Source organism: Chrysemys picta, chromosome 8 (assembly GCF_011386835.1).
Source record: "Chrysemys picta bellii isolate R12L10 chromosome 8, ASM1138683v2, whole genome shotgun sequence".
Lineage (NCBI taxonomy): Eukaryota > Metazoa > Chordata > Testudines > Emydidae > Chrysemys > Chrysemys picta.
In genome coordinates, this window is record NC_088798.1 from 25,755,471 (window position 1) to 25,772,848 (window position 17,378).

Sequence of the window (17,378 nt, forward strand, 5' to 3'; positions counted from 1 at the left end):
ATACTCTAGAAACATTTTCCCATGGTAGCCAACATATCCTGTAGGTACAGTTATATCACATCAAATAATTACAGTACTGTTTTCCTTTCTTCAGATGTTGATTAAAAAAAAATCTTACCTTGATGTACTTTAAAGTAAATGTTATTTTCTCAAGCTCATAGAGTGTAGGTGGATTTGAATTAATTGCAACAGCAATAACTGATGAGCTTACTGTCTCTCTCTGCTCTGAACTATCTTTCGATGAGGAGTTTTTAGATGATGAAAGCAAAGAACCAATATTGCTATACCTCAGAAACACAACTGCAACAGTGCCTATCAATCAAACAGACTGTGTTTAGTAGTTTGTGGGTTTTTTTTTATAGTAGAACAAAATTGAAGACATTAAGGAAACAATAAACAATAGACATGATTACTGCTATTGCATAAAATATGCAAAACAGATGGAATCTTTGTGGAATACTTATAAAAATGTTTTAGAGACAATGAAATATAGCCTTATTTAAAACAACGTAATGTCCACTGGAATTAAAAATGTGTGTTTATATTGGATATTCTAATAGGATAGATGCACATTTTTTTCTGGAATAATGTATACTTGCAGCAATACTACCTCTGGCTGCAGGTCAGGTGTCAGATCTTGTAAGATAACAATGTTAATTATAGGGGATAAAATCCTGGCCCCAGTTTTAAGTTAATGGGAGTTTGGACATTGATTTTACTGCACCCAGGATTTCGTGCCTGGTCAGTAACTGAACAGGAGACATGCAAGGCACAGAAACCCACAGTAATACATAGGATGCTTCCTCCTGAGTCAGTATTGATACCAAGACCTTCTGTGGTGTTTGGGATTGAGGTTTTGATTGGCTGAAAACCCAGGTAAAGACGGAGAAAGAGCTCAAGGTTGGTTTTGCCAGATTTGGGGCACTAGTTCTGGTATTCTGGCAAAATTCTAATTTCTTATTATTATCCATATTTCAGTGATAGCATAAGGCCCCAGCTAAGATCAGGGCCCCAATATCCTAAGTGCTATCCAAACACATAGTAAGAGAGTCCCTGCCCCAATAAGCTTACAAACTAAATAGACAAGATACACAGAGCTACCGAGAGTTGTGAAGTGACTTGCCTAAGGTCACCCAGCAGATCTATGGTTGAGCCAGAGATAGAGCCCAGATCTTCTAAATCCCAGAAGCCAGTGCCCTGTGCATTACACTACACCAGTGTTTCTCAAACTTCCTTACACTGTGACCCCCTTCTGACAACAAAAATTACTACACAATTAAGGGCGGGTGGGGGTGGGGCTGTAACCTGGGCTCCACCTCCTAGGGCTTAAGCTGAAGCCTGAGCCCCACCACCCAGGGCTGAAGCCCTTGGGCTTTGGCTTCAAACCCGGGCCTCAGGGAGTCTAACCCCAGCCCTGGCAACCACATTAAAATGGGGTCGCAACCTACTTTGGGGTCCCAACCCACAGCTTGAGAAGTGCAGTACTACACTATCTCTCGCAGATCATTTAGGTACATTATGCCTGCCAAAATTCTCCACCTTGTTTCAGCTAGACATTTTTTCTTCACTGTCTGTCCTAAAGTGTTATACAGTGGTGCTATGTGCTATTACACAGCTGTTGTGTTTCAATTTAGGGGGATAGTATGAGGGGATTTCACAATAAATGGTATATTATCCCTCTAGGTTCTCAATATAGCCACCATCACTTTTGTACATCTCTGAGTGGTACTCCCGCCACTGCAATCAGGGTAACAGCTTCTTGGTTTCAAAGGACAGTTGACTGGGTATTTTTCAGGAGGGGTAACTGAGTCTGCAGGTCATTCCTTCCACTTAATCCAACTCTGACAGGTTGTAAGACTTGTCTACTGTCTTGGCTTTCTCTTTGCTGAGGAGTGGGTTGAGATGCATGGGGTAGTTGGCAATGGGAAGTTTTATTGTGCTGCTGATCAATTCATTCCTTGGGAGTTGGGGTCAGTCTGTATGGGCTAGTTATACTTGGATCTTACTTTACATATTTTTAATATATGTACACGCATCTCGGGCCTTAAGATAGCTACAGAAATATGCTTCCCTGTAAAGTGCTTTAGATGTGCCAGTATGATCATTAGTATTTTAATACATTTAAAACATATTGTAATAAAACATACAAAAATGGAGGGCGGTTTCCATATAAAAACTGGCAAAAATAAGAGGCATAATATTCCTGTGGTGCATTACACCAGTGGAAGCTGTAGATAGGACCCAGGGCTAGCCAACAAGGTGTTACAAATGCCTTTCTCTACTGCTATCAACGTCACAACTGCACAGTTAGTGAATTGTGCATCTGATTTTTGCCAGCAAGTAGGTACCAGGAGTGCTGCTTAAACCATTGTTTAATGGCTTTTTCTTACCATTAGAATTAGGTGATTCCTTTTTCTTTGGAGATATCTTTATATAATCTCCTCCCATGTGTGCATGAGGGTGAATGTGTTTCATGTGGTGCGAATCAAAAGCAAAAACCCTGAGAGCTGTAAAAAGAAAAATACTATGCAAATCACTTCCATTACAGTCTAATATAATTTACAGTTAGGTTAATAAATGTGACATCAGATTGCATAATTATTGTGAATTTTAAAAATACATCATTGTGCCAAATATTTCAAGGAGAAATGCTATTAATAGGTACATGTTTGCTTTAAACCTCTAGACTTTGTTATTCTAATGCATAGATTTTTCTCTCATACCTTTTATTCTTTCCATGAAAAATATGGTCTTTTATTTACTTTGCATTAAATTAGGCACTGGAAAGAATAATGTAGGTTACTTTAGGAAGAGCTATTGCTTTATTAAAAATTCATTTCTGAAAGGGACCACAAATCACAATTATAAAAAGCAAAGGATAAAATCCTCCATTGAATAGTAACATTCCGAAAAGCCAAGTTTTGAAAAGTGAATATCTCACAGTGATCATTCCCTGGTACGAAATGCACCATGATATAATGATGTGTGCTGTCAACAAACAAAACAAAAACAAACAAACAATCTTCACCCCTCAGGACAAAAACTACATTAGAGGACACTGAGCTCTTTACTCAGTTCAATATAGTGCAGAGTTTCAATCACCCTCAGTGGGGAAAAAAAAGTCAATCAGGCCTTAAAGAAAAAAAAAAATCTAAAACTTGACTGATGGGCTAGAATCACTAAACTAAACCATCTGCATTGCTTATAGCACAGCACACAAAAACAATATGAGCTCTTCAATAGACCAGCTGTCAGAAAATGTTTGTCAGGATGTAAGAAATAGTTCTTCGCGGCTGAAGATTTGGATAGTCTGTAGTTCAAGAAGCTGCACCATGAAATGCAATGGGGAATGAGACATTCTTGTGGGCCTGGTCTCAAAAATAAGTGTGTGGGAAACACATAGGCATTGTGGGTAAGATATTCACAGTGCTGAGTAGTAATGGGAAAACTTCAAAAGATTTAGAGTTTGGGTTCAGTTTGGATAAGCACCTATAAATTCAGATTCTCAAACAAAACTTTTCCAGAAAATGACTGAAATTTTCAAAGCTCTCCATTAGGTCTCTGTATTAGCATTTGCTCTCTTTAGGGTGTGGCCTAGTAAATTACTCCCACAGTTGGCCATACAACTGGGTCCATCTGTGCTACAAATTTCAAATGCAACAGGCACCCTGGAGCTTATGAGACAGTGGTTCATTCTGTGTTGTCTCCCTCATTTCATCTGACAACAGCAAATCTCACTAAAGTGAAAGAAGGAAAAGGATCTGTTCTTCCTTAGAAATGGAGGCAGGTTTTTTTCTCAGTATCATGGTGCATTTTGGGAAGTGATCTGTAAATGGCAAGATTGATGTGACCAGGGGAGGGAATACTGGATTTTACTACACCAGATCAGGAAACTGGGTCAATCAGAGGATATATGAGTTACTCTGGAAGAAGGAAAGCAGAATGGCTGGTCACACCAAAAAGGGGAAAGAGTATAGTCTTAGGATAGAGTCTCAAAAAGGGTACAGCACGAGCCTTACTCTGCTCCCACTGAAGCCTATAGTAACACTGTTATGTTCACTGCATGACTGCCTTCAGTGAGAGGAGATAGGCCAAAGCTGAGCACTTTTGAAAATGCTACTCTTAGTGTCTTCCTAAGACCGTAACACAGAAGACGAGCAACTTATACATGGAGGGAGATAGTGGGAAGTCAAGTTGAAATCTTCCCCAATATCCTTATCTGAACTTTCTTGAAATTCAAAACACAGCTGTGCCATCACCAACACAGGGCTGGGCCTTCAAGGCACAGACTAGTTCAATGTTTGTTTACATTGCTTTTACTGAATCAAAAATAAAACAAAATGGGGCTTGTAGAGTTCTGCTAGCAACTCTAATTTTCATTCTGTTGGCATTTTTAATGCCTCTGTTCAAGATGTACAGTGATTTGCTAAAAACAGTGTAATGACTGCCACTTTGGTCATGAGTGAAGTTTGAATTGGAAAACATTCAGAGCGGAAAGCATGACCCTCTACATCATCCCTCTAAGAACCAAGCTAGATCCTCAGCTGGTGCACCCGGTCTTACCTTCATTGAAGTCAATATAGTTAGCTGATTTACATTAGCCGAGGATCTGGCCCAAAATCTGTAGGTGTTTTTTGGTTGCTCATTCAAACTCTTAAAACCCAAAATCTGTGGGTTTTACATAACACTACTTTAATCTCAACAATTTATACTGAAAAAAATTCACAGTGTAATTCACATCTAAAGTATCACTTACATTCATTTTCTTTTTCTTACCCATTTCAGTTGCATTAATATCTAGCTGTGTTGTCTTTTTGAAGTTCTGTGACATGAGCAGCATTGCCTGTTCCGCAGCATGCATCAGCTTAGTGAGACTTGTTCTCCTGTTATCTGTAGGGAGTGCTTCCCAAACTGTAATTTTATCCTTTTGAACAAAATTGTTCACGGTGTTAACAAAAACCTGTCAGTATAAAAATATTTTTAAGCACAAAAGCCTTATGCTATTTATAAAAGAAAAAAAAATACAACAGTAATGCTCAAGCACTTACATTAATAGTCACATTAGTAAGTGCTTCCTTGTCAGAAATTGTGTTATTCATGGTACTTAGTGATGGGTAAGATACAGATAATGCTTCCACATATGAAATCATATCTACAGGTGAAAGTTGTCCCACAGTGTTCCTATTGAATTCTTGCAGGAAAGCCAAGGGTTCTTTTATAGTCCTAATCTGAAAGAAACAGGAAATCAGTATACTTAGGAGATTCCACTGGCAATTCAACCAGCAAAGCAACCACTGATGACTTTTTAGGAATATAAAAGAGTTGCACAAATGATGGGGAAATAAATTAATGATTTCTGTGAATTAGTGAATAAGGGCCGGTTTCTACACATAAACAAGGGCACAGCCAGGGGTGGCTCTATGTTTTTTGCCATCCCAAGCACGGCAGGCAGGCGGCTTTCGGCGGTGTGCCGTCACGCGGATTCGGTGGCATGCCTGTGGGAGGTCCGCCAGTGCCGCGCCCTGCCGCCGAATTGCCACCGAAGCCGCGGGACCGGCGGACCTCCCGCAGGCATGCCACCGAAAGACGCCTGCCTGCCACCCTCACAGCAACTGGCAGGCCGCCCCCCGTGGCTTGCCGCCCCAGGCACGCGCTTGCTGCGCTGTTGCCTGGAGCCACCCCTGGGCACAGCAGGTCAGTGGGTCTACTTATGGAGCTACTCCAATTGAGTAGGCAAGCCAGAATTTGACCAGGCAAATAGACATCATAAAAGTATAATACATATCCAGCATACTGTTTTAATTTATTTTGACCAGTACAACTCAGTTTTATTTAGCATAATGCTCCATTATGTTCTAGTAAACATTTTGTTGCATATTTTGTAAAAATAATTAAATCTTAGTAGTATGGCAACTTACCTACAGCCTCTTCTGTTAAATCTTTGCTGAGAGGTGGAAACAGATGGCCAGTTTTTTAAAAAATGAGGACTATAAAGCACACAGATTACCAAAATTCTATTGCAATCTTAATCTTCACTGCTAAGAGTTGAAAACTATTAAATAACTTCCCTACTGAAAATATTAATATAAAGTAATTAGATGGAAATGTTTGTACAAAAATGTTTATATTAATAATGGGCTGAGAAGATTGAGATCTGGATCTGTATTAGGTTTAGGCTAGGGTTCAGAATTCAGTGTCATGGCTGAATCAGAGAAGGGTTTCAGATTTTCTGGCATTGAAATCCAATGAGATTTCATCCCTATATAGTAGAAACATAATGAGATCATCCAATTTGGTGAGATTCCTGTGATCTCAAAGGTGAATATCCCATGAGATAGTGCTCTCATGAGATCCGGACTTTATCTTTGGTTGCATTCTAATGGAACTGGAAAATAGGCCTCTTTCTGTTTTTGATCTAACTCAGGCCTGGTCTACACTAGGCGTTTATGTCGAAGTTAGCGCCGTTACATCGAATTAACCCTGCACCCGTCCACACTGCGATGCTATTTAGTTCGACATAGAGGTCTCTTTAATTCGACTTCTGTACTCCTCCCCGACGAGGGGAGTAGCGCCAAATTCGACATGGCCATGTCGAATTAGGCTAGGTGTGGATGGAAATCGACGCTAATAGCTCCGGGAGCTATCCCACAGTGCACCACTCTGTTGACGCTCTGGACAGCAGTGCGAGCTCGTATGCTCTGACCAGCCACACAGGAAAAGCCCCGGGAAAATTTGAATTGGAATTCCTTTTCCTGTCTGGCCAGTTTGAATCTCATTTCCTGTCTGGACATCGTGGCGAGCACAGCAGCACTGGCAACGATGCAGAGCTCTCCAGCAGTGATGGCCGTGCAGTCTGTGAATAGAAAGAGGGCCCCAGCATGGACTGATCGGGAAGTCTTGGATCTCATCGCTGTGTGGGGCGATGAGTCCGTGCTTTCCGAGCTGCGATCCAAAAGACGGAATGCAAAGATCTACGAGAAGATCTCTAAAGACATGGCAGAGAGAGGATACAGCCGGGATGCAACGCAGTGCCGCGTGAAAATCAAGGAGCTGAGACAAGGCTACCAGAAGACCAAAGAGGCAAACGGACGCTCCGGATCCCATCCCCAGACATCCCGTTTCTATGAGGCACTGCATTCCATCCTCGGTGCGGCCGCCACCACTACCCCACCAGTGACCGTGGACTCTGAGGATGGGGTAGTGTCCACGGCCGGTTCCTCGGACATGTTAGGGGACGTGGAAGATGAGGAAGGAGATGAGGAGGGCGAGGCAGTCGGCAGCGCTCACAACGCTGATTTCCCCGACAGCCAGGATCTCTTCATCACCCTTACAGAGATCCCCTACGAAGCGTCCCCAGCCGTTACCCCGGACACAGAATCTGGTGAAGGATCAGCCAGTAAGTGTTGTAAACATCTAAACATTTATTTTTAACAAAACAGGAATATTAACAATTTAAAGAATGGGTTGTTCATGATTAGTGTGCCCTATGCGCTTAACGGTTTAGTCATGGGCAGTGCAAGTTTTGAAAAAAAATCTAGCAATGTCCGGTTTTCAGTGATTGTCCTGCACAAGCCGCTCTACTGTTTATTCCCTGCTACTGCAGCTACAGTAAAATGCGGTCTATATGTCCGGGGATAGAGCAGTAGTCCTCCTGGGATATCTCCACGAAGCTCTCCTGGAGGTAACTTGAAAGCCGTTCCATGAGGTTCCTGGGGAGAGCGGCCTTATTGGGTCCTCCGAAGTACGAGACGTTGCCGCGCCACGAGACTATCACGTACTCGGGAATCATTGCTCTGCATAGCAGGGCGGCATACGGCCCTGGTCTTTGGAGGCTTTCCCGGAGCATTCTCTGTCTGTCGCTCTCAGAGATCCTCATCAGGGTGATGTCGCCCATGGTGACCTGCTTTTAATTAGGTAGGGGAATGTTAGTGTTGGGACTGCTTTCCCGTTCCTTGACAGAACTGTAACCGCTGGTTTTTAGCCACGCGGTGGAGGCGGGAGAGGGGCAGCCGAAAGGGATCGTTCCCGGGGACAGCCGCGAGGGGGTGGGACAGGGGCAGAGTTCCCGCTTGCCGGATTGCTGGCTGCAGGAACTGACATAGCTTTAAATGTGAAATGAGGCCAGTGGTAATCTAAAAGTTTTAAACTGCCACAAGTGTACGGCTTACCATGTCTGCCTGCAACAGAAATTCCGTTGTGCTGCCCCGCTTCTCAAATGTGCTGTGCAAGACCCCAGGCACTGAATGCGAAGGCCGAAAATTCGACCTTGTGCTGAGTGCGCATGTGATAGGTGCTGTGCATGGTCTTGTTCACAGAGAAAGACTATGTTCTTTGTTCACAACTACATTTTTCTTTCTGAGGAATTCACTCCCTTTTTCCCATTTCCACAGCCCCATCTGCGACTGTCTCACAACCTAGCCTGGAATCACACTCCCAGAGGCTAGCGCGGATTAGGCGTAGGAAGAGGAGGACACGGGAGGACATGTTCTCTGAGCTTATGGCCTGTTCCCAAGCCCAGGCAGCACAGCAGACCCAGTGGCGGGAGAACTTGACCCGAATGCACCAAGCCAACATGGATCGGGAGGAGAGGTGGCGGCAGGAAGACCAGCAGGCGACTCAAACGCTGCTTGGACTACTGAGGGAGCAAACGGACACGCTCCGGCGCCTTGTGGATGTTCTGCAGGAACGGAGGCAGGAGGACAGAGCCCCGCTGCAGTCCATCTATAACCGCCCTCCCCTGCCACCAAGTCCCATACCCACCTCACCCAAAGTGCAAAGAAGGAGAGGCGGCAGAGTCCCTGCTAACTCTCACTCCACCCCTGCAGAGAGCTCTAGTAGCAGAAGGCTCTCATTTCCCAAAATTTGAACAGTTCTTTCCTTCCCGCCTGACACAAGCCCCCGTCCAAGTTTCACCTCCCAATGCCATGTGTAGTTGATAATAAAAAATATGTTTCTGTAAACTACTGTTTCAATCATGTTCTTTTGGAGGAGGATGGGAAAGGGGGTTGGTAATTGGACAGGACAGTCACCTTTGGCAGGGTACATAGTCGGGGGCAGGCACAGCAGCAGGGCACATACACAGTGCAGTGATGCAGTGACTAGTTACCCTGGTTAGTCTGGGAGGTTGTTTTCATGTTATGTGGTGGGGGGGTGGGTTGCTCTGTGACTTTGTGGCAGGGGAGGGCAGTTACAGATCTTAAGCGGCGGTCCTTAGGCAGGATCACAGAGCCACACAGCAGGGGATCTGTAACCGTCCTCCCCCTGCCACAAAGTCACATAGACCCCCCCATACACACAGTCCCGATCAGGAGGGGTGACAGGCTCCGTTGAAACAACCATCCCACCGCAGCGGAGCCTGTCAATCCTTGAGTTTAGAAGCTGCATTCGCGTCACTACACTACACCCGCTCCGCACCACAGTCTGCGTCCCAGTTTTAAAAAATTCCCGCGAAAACAGTATTAAAGAAAACGGTGTGCTTTAACAAAGTTGAACTATTTTTATTTCGCAACGTGTGTTGGAAGGGGGGTGAAGGGGGTATGTAACTGGATAGGATAGTCAACATTACCTGGGTAAAGAAACGGGGGCAGGTTTAGCTTCTCAGTACACAAACTTTAAAGTCACAGGTTACCCTGCTCACTGAGGAACTTTGCTTTCAAAGCCTCCCGGATGCACAGCGCTTCCCGCTGGTCTCTTCTAATCGCCCGGCTGTCTGGCTGTGAGTAATCAGCAGCCAGGCTATTTTCCTCAACCTCCCACCCCGCCATAAAGGTCTCCCCCTTGCTCTCACAGAGATTGTGGAGCACACAGCAAGCTGCTATAACAATGGGGATATTGGTTTCGCTGAGATCACAGCGAGTCAGTAAGCTTCTCCATCTCCCCTTGAGACGGCCAAAAGCACACTCCACCACCATTCTGCACTTGCTCAGACGGTAGTTGAAGAGTTCTTTTTCACTGTCCAGGGCGCCAGTATAGGGCTTCATGAGCCAGGGCATTAGCGGGTAGGCTGGGTCCCCGAGGATGACTATAGGCATCTCCACATCCCCAACAGTTATTTTGTGGTCCGGGAAGTAAATACCTTGTTGCAGCCGTCTAAACAGACCAGAGTTCCTGAAAACACGAGCGTCATGAACCTTGCCCGGCCATCCCACGTAGATGTTGGTAAAACGTCCCCTGTGGTCCACCAGTGCTTGCAGCACCATGGAAAAGTAGCCCTTTCGGTTAATGTACTGGGTGGCCTGGTGGTCTGGTGCCAGGATAGGGATGTGAGTTCCATCTATGGCCCCACCGCAGTTTGGGAATCCCATCGCTGCGAAGCCATCTATGATCGCCTCCACGTTTCCCAGGGTCACTACCTTTGGCAGCAGTACATCAACGATTGCCTTGGCTACTTGCATCACAACAACCCCCACGGTAGATTTGCCCACCCCAAACTGGTTCGCGACTGACCGGTAGCTGTCTGGCGTTGCAAGCTTCCAGAGGACTATGGCCACTCGCTTCTGTACACTCAGTGCAGCTCGCAACCGGGTGTCACTGCGCTTCAGGGCAGGGGACAGCAACTCACAAAGTTCAAGGAAAGTTCCCTTCCGCATGCGAAAGTTTCGCAGCCACTGGGATTCATCCCAGACCTGCAGCACTATGCGGTCCCACCACTCAGTGCTTGTTTCCCGTGCCCAGAATCGCCGTTCCACGGCATCAACATGACCCATTGCCACCGCGATGTCCTCGGCGCTGGGTCCCCTGCTTTCTGACAGGTCCGTGCTACTCTCAGACTTCAGGACATCACCGCGGTGCCGTAGCCTCCTCGCCTGACTTTTCTGCATCTGCCTCAGGGAAACCTGTATGATAAGCTGCGAGGCGCTGAGAGCGGCCACAACTGCAGCGATGGTCGCAGCGTGCTCCATGCTCGCAGTGCTGTGGCGTCCGCGCTGTCAATGACTGGAAAAGTGCGCGAAATGATTTCCCGCCGGCGCTTTCAGGGAGGGAGGGCAGGAGTGATGGACGGATGACGACAGTTACCCAAAAGCACCCTCGACACATTTTGTTACCCAGAAGGCATTGCCGGCTACACCCAGAATTCCAATGGGCAGAGGGGACTGCGGGAACTGTGGGATAGCTGACCACAGTGCACCGCTTCGAATGTCGACGCTTTCACCATTAGTGTGGACGCACAAAGTCGAATTACTGTCCTTAGTGTGGACACACACGTTCGAATTTGCAATATCGATTACAAAAATTCGATGCAAGTAAAATCGAACTACTCTCGTAGTGTAGACAAGGCCTCAGAATCAAAACTACACGGGTAGGTTCAGATCCAAGGGCTCAAATTTAAAGCATTCATTTTTCTTCCAAATTTAGATTCAAGGTTTTGACCCAACCCTAGTTTAAATACAGGTTTAAAAACAGACAGTCATTCGGTTTTAAGTTCAGATGTTGTACTTATCCTGTCTTCTCTACTTAATTTACAGTAAGCATGTTAATATAATGTATACCTTAAAATTGAAAAAATCAAACCTCTTATGTTAAAAGACTGGGTTCTTTTAAATCTGATCATTGAGGCAAACTGCTTGAGATAAAAAGCAAACCCACACAGTGGTGATTCACTTAGTCAAATCAGAAACCGATAGTCTTGTGGACTCACCAGTTTATTTAATTTGCTGTTTGAAATTTATGCTTCTGGGGAAAAAATCTGGTTCCCCAATTCTTTCACATGCAGCCTAACACACGATGTTTTGAAGGAGAGAAAAATATTGGTACCCAAGTGTATTATTGCTCTATTTTATATTTTGTCACTTGCCTTCACTGCCTCTATAAATTATCTTTCTAGGTTTCCTTCAGAACAAACAAATAGCTGCACATAATTAAATGTAGAAAGGTGTAATTTCAAGAACTTGCCATTCAGAAACTGTTGAGTGATTACCACACTTCTGAATTCTATGCACAACATGATTTAGTTCACTGGAGACACAAACAAAACAAAGCTTGCAGGCAAATTAACACTGCTATTCAAATACATAACCATTTCAAATAAGCTGGAAGTATTAAAAAGACTTCTATATATATGCTTACATTCAACTATATCTTCAGCCATTTGTTAAAAGTGCCTCAATAGATATTATAATCGAAATAACAGTTTTAAAAGAGAAACAATAAAAGAATTTGCAAATTAATCTATAAACCATTGCTACTTACTTCAGCTAAGGTTTGAGTAATATTTTCAGTTATACAGTCATTATGTAACTTGCACTTTGCCTTTGGATTTTCTGTAGAAATTAAAAAGAAGACTAATCAATTACAGTAACAGTTCTTGCATAAGAAAACCCAAACCTCTACAGTATTTGAAACTTGTGCCTACATATGGATCATTCACAAGCATAAACTATTAAGACTTGATTCTGACCTCACTTACTGGGTTTACACTGGTATAAAGGCACCAAACCACATTCTCTGCTGGCTTAAATGGGAACAGCTCCATTTACTTCAGTGGAGTTTTGCTACTTTACACCAGCAGAAAATTTGACCCATTGACTCACTGGGCTGGTCTACACTGGGGGGGGAGGGAGATCAATCCAAGATACGCAACTTCAGCTACGCAAATAGCGTAGCTGAAGTCGAAGTATCTTGGATCGAATTACCTGGGGTCCACATGGCACGGGATCGACGGCTGTGGCTCCCCCGTCGACTGCGCTACCGCCACTCGCTCTGGTGGAGTTCCGGAGTCGACGATGAGCGCATTCGGGGATTGATATATCACGTCTTAACGAGACGCGATATATCGATCCTGGATAAATCGATTGCTACCCGCCGATACGGCGGGTAGTGAAGACGTACCCACTGTTTACACTGGTATGAGTGAGAGAAGAAATCGGGCTTATACAGCTTAGAATACACCGCAGCACAATGTCAGGTTGGGTCTTCAGATTTCATCACATTGTTCAGTACAAATACATTTCTAAGAGCACATCTCAATGATATTCTTAGAAAATATAGGTGTGAGTGCCTTGCCTCTTTTTCATGTCTGGCTGATTAATCTAACTGAAGATAAAGAGACACTGGTGGGTTTCTCAGAAGATGTAGTTCTATAATAACACATAAACCTTTATAATATCATTTACCTTGGCAGGAAGTGCCATCATTTGGCTTAAACTGTAATTTTCCTGTGGATGGTTGATAACCTTCCTTACAGGAGCAGTTATATCCTCCATACACATTTTCACATTTCGCATGATCTCCACAGGCAATGGTTACTGCTTCACTGCACTCATCTATATCTGCAAATATCGTGAGAAATTGAATTTTTTATTAAGTATTTAAAGACTAACACCTTGCTGCCTTGTTGATAAGTTATGCATAAAGCAATTTCACATCAACATTTCACAAAATACTATTTAAAGAAAAAAATAGCAAAAAGCTAACAAAGCCAAATTTAATGGCAAACACATCTGCTAATTATATCACTTAGGGTTTGGAACAATAAAGCACAATTAAGCATCTTTTTAATATTAAAAATATTCTTCAATGAGAGACTGCTGATTTTTTGCACAGCTATAACAACTCTATGTTCATTGAAAAAGCCTACTATTTGTACATATATTTTTCATGTTTTAAAAGTGAGTTTAAACGTTAATTCAACAATATCAAAATACTAGACTATGTATGATGAAAATAATCTGAAACCTAATTTTTCTACATATTATACTAAAATAGATTGTACTACCTTAGAGGAAACTGGTATACACAGCCTTTTAATTTAAAATCAATGCTTTATTATTTTAGTATTTAAAGGATCAATTTGCCTGTCTGGTTAATCTGATATTTAAGTCAAAGGCTCTTCAAAGTGCTTGACTTGTCTATTTTATCCACATTTAAACTTAATTTCCCTAAAATTGATGATGCCTTCCTAATTAATTTGGGTAGGTAAGTTCAGTAATTCAATTGACTGAGTGAGAGTGGGTCTGAGAATTAAACTGATGAATTGTGGGAAGGAAATCTGTGAACTGATGGATTTGGAAAGGCAGGGCAAAAACTGATTTGATGGATGGAAAAGGGGGTCTTGCATTATATCGACTGACTGGGGATAGCGACCAAATAATTCAGCTGATACACTGAGTCTTGAAACTATACTGAGTAATTGTGAGCAGTGGGGTAGGGGTCTGAGAAATTATGTACTGGGGGAGGAGGGAAGAACTGAACAGGCTGGAAAGAGGAAGGACCGAAAAAAGAATTGATTAATTTGTAGAGAGAAGCCAATACATGTATAGATTTAGAAGAGGAGGGGCTGAGAATTGAACTGAAGGATTGTGGAGGTGGAAAACAGAACTGATGATCTGGGAAAGAGGCCAAAATTAAATTGGTGAATTGGGGATTACTGAATACATTGGGTAGAGGTTGGGGGAAAAACAACTGGAGATCTGCTTGCGGGAGGGTGCAAACACTTATGAATCGATGGAGGGGCTCATGCTGATAAGAGGGGCTCAGGAGAGAACAAGTTGAGAATGGATTCGGGGACTACAAAATAGTCTTTTAGTTTTGAGGAACTGATAATTGGTTTTCAGTGCTGGCACTGTTTATATTAGAGAGTGGATTTCTGGTGACAATGATTCTGTGAGGCAGAGAATGTGTGAGGCAAAAATGTGTAAGAAAAAGAAGAATGAATAGATTTGGCACAGAAAGGGGAGAGTACGGATTAGGAGGAGCGGGAATACATCTGTTGAAAGTAGATGTTAGAACATAATTTGCCAATGGCAAGCATGTCTGGTTAAAAAAAGTCAGATAAATGCTTTAAAAAAATCTTATGTGCACGGAATTGTACATGGCATTTGAACATTTAATGGAGGAGTCTAAGAACCATCTCACCCCACTTTTTTTTTATTGCTTTGTCTGCAGTCCCCCACAACCTCCGATCATCTACTGGTTTAGACTGAGGCCTTCCTAGACAATTACAGCTTGCCATAATCACACTGGAAGGCACTAAGAGGTATCTTGAAAGATCAAGGGTGAGGCTAAGTTGCTGACATCTGTATTATGTTGATAATTCGTTTTGATACTTAATTAACAAATATTGAGTCATTTGATTTCAGCATATGGGCTTTTGCGTTATTTATATCTGAATGGTTTTTATGACCTGCCTGCTGAGGTGGCAACTATGTCAAATCTCAGTGGATTGATAAAAGTGAGGAAAACAAAAAGAGAAGTACCATGTGAGATATTGCTACACAAAGGGTAAATCATAATTAAATGCTGTCATTTGAAGGCATGGGGCCAAAGACACTAGTCCTGGCATTTAAATAATCCATTCACATCAATTAATTGTATGGCTCTTTTCTGGAGCATGTAAATGTCACTCAGTGTCCCGCTATGTGACTCAGTGTAACATAGATGCACTTGGATTAAATTGAAGTGCCAAGGGTGAGAAAACAATGACACCAGTCTGCATAAGGGCTCCACAGATGAGCCTCATCTCCAGGGATTTTCTTGGCCTTCTCAGCTATGTAGAGAAGGATGTGTAAGTCCTAACAAAATCTCCAGCATGCAGCTCATTGTGAAATATCAATAAATGACAAACTTCACAACAACCCGAAATGCCTGATTTGAATCTATTAATAGTTTGATTTATAACAACACTTATAAAGTTGGTATTAAAATCAATAGATGACTAATAGCAACCTTCCTTTCCTAAAAATTATACCTCCTAGAGACGTGCATAAATAATTGAATATATTCCAGATCATCATTGCTAAGTATCAGGTTGCTAAGTCACTTACCATTACAAAAGTCTTTCCAGGTTATTATACTTGTCTTGGAACATATGCTAATTTGTTTTTCATAAAACCAAACAATTTATTTGTCATTATCAGGTATTTATACAAATTACCTTTCTTTTCATACTGTTGTCACATATTAATTGTAATGGAGACCTTAATGAGGAGGCAGGATTATCAAAACAGAAGTGGAAGTTCATGGACATGACAGGCAACAAAAATGCTAAGGACATACAAACCGACTGAGGAGTATATACAAATAGTTTATCTGCAGCTGAGTTGTCTATACAGAATTGATTTATATGAATCCTAGCTAATTCAGTGTTTGCTGGAGAAAATATTTACTGGAGTAGATAATTAAAAGGTACTGATCATCTTCCCGTTCTTTTTAAACAAATATGATTTGCAGGTGCCGTCAACAATTTTACAACCACTTCAAGGTAGATTGCATGTTACTTTTAAATAGTTTAACAGTGTCAGTTTACATTTTCTTCTGTACTTTTTGCAGGGTTTTGGGGGTCATTCTATTTTAGATGAATATGCAACTTTAGACCACACAGGAAACAACAGCTTGTCAATGCTTTTAGAAAGTGATCCATTTCCACCTGAGGTTTGTAGCTAGGAGCCCATTCAGTCTCCCATTACCTACAATAGGAGCAAGTTTGGGCCCCAAAAGCCCAGTCTTACGACTCTAACTCACATGAGTAGTCTTTAGTGAGAAGATTCATGAGTGATGGTTGAAGGACTGGGCCCTTTAATGAGAAGGCCAATTGCCACGGCTCAGCAAGGAACCCTGCCTTTCAGAAAATATTCAAAATAAACCCTGGAAGTGAGCTTTGAAGCCTTTATAATAGCTCTGATCAGAAAGAAATATTAAAGCAAAACCCCCCAAAATAACACCACCAACCCCATTTAACTAGTATGAAAAGAGATGTATAACTTTTTATTATATTTCTGCTTTTTTGTCACTGCTCATTTACTACAGCAGGCAAGATAATTCCAATTAATATAAAGGTAGTGAGAATGGTTATGTTCAGTCTTGCCAATTATGGGATCATAGCTATATTTCTTTGATTCTTCATCAGCCAGTCAAGACAGCTTGATGTCTACATTATAAATGATGCATATTAGTAGCTTGCAAGGTATTGAAACGTCCACTGCTAAAGGACCAGATGTTCCTTTTGGTTTTGCACTGTGGAGAGAAGCAATGTACACAAAGTGGATTCCAAATTGTCCTAAGAAGGGCATATGCAAAGAGATAACAGCTATGTGGCATAATAACATATCCCCACACAAACGGCACTCCAAAGTGCTATGAGGGAGAAAGGGTTAATGGCCAATCAGCTGGGGGAAAAGTCAGGACCCGAATGCAGTAGCGTATGTTTGGAAGAATGGTGCAGCTTCTTCCAGAAATTGTGATGCAGAGATGTCAAATTCATTCTGGACAGAAACAAATTCTATTTTTGACCCCTTGGGCTGGGGTTACAATTTAGGGCTCCATTCCCCTTTGACCCACAGCAGAACTAATATACAAAGATCAAGGGTGGAAAATGGCTTTTATGTAGTAAATAAGCTTCTAATTATTATTTAACTTATATTGAGCATCAGAAGCAGGAAAAT

At 42.5% G+C, this 17,378-nt stretch overlaps 2 protein-coding genes across 11 annotated transcripts in view; one reads left to right on the forward strand and one right to left on the reverse strand.

The window, feature by feature from the left end:
* ADGRL4 (adhesion G protein-coupled receptor L4) overlaps positions 1–17,378 on the reverse strand; it is a 108,728-nt gene that overhangs the window by 32,724 nt on the left and 58,626 nt on the right. For 7 of the 10 annotated variants that reach the window (XR_010589663.1, XM_005302364.4, XM_005302367.4 and 4 more), the window contains 6 exons: positions 13,113–13,268; positions 12,190–12,260; positions 5,049–5,228; positions 4,777–4,960; positions 2,391–2,507; positions 119–312 (listed from right to left, as the gene is read on the reverse strand). Coding sequence is in view for 9 of the 10 variants with exons in the window: in XM_005302364.4 (XP_005302421.1) it covers positions 119–312; positions 2,391–2,507; positions 4,777–4,960; positions 5,049–5,228; positions 12,190–12,260; positions 13,113–13,268 (902 nt within the window). In the remaining variant the exon portion in view is untranslated. The remainder of the gene's footprint in view (positions 1–118; positions 313–2,390; positions 2,508–4,776; positions 4,961–5,048; positions 5,229–12,189; positions 12,261–13,112; positions 13,269–17,378) is intronic. The other 3 variants (XM_005302366.4, XM_065554072.1, XM_065554074.1) reach the window with 1 other exon arrangement.
* LOC135972996 (uncharacterized) lies at positions 6,672–8,960 on the forward strand. The gene is made up of 2 exons (XM_065554075.1): positions 6,672–7,396; positions 8,391–8,960. The coding sequence occupies exons 1-2, from the start codon at positions 6,820–6,822 to the stop codon at positions 8,864–8,866; spliced, it is 1,053 nt and encodes a 350-aa protein (XP_065410147.1). The 5' UTR covers positions 6,672–6,819; the 3' UTR covers positions 8,867–8,960.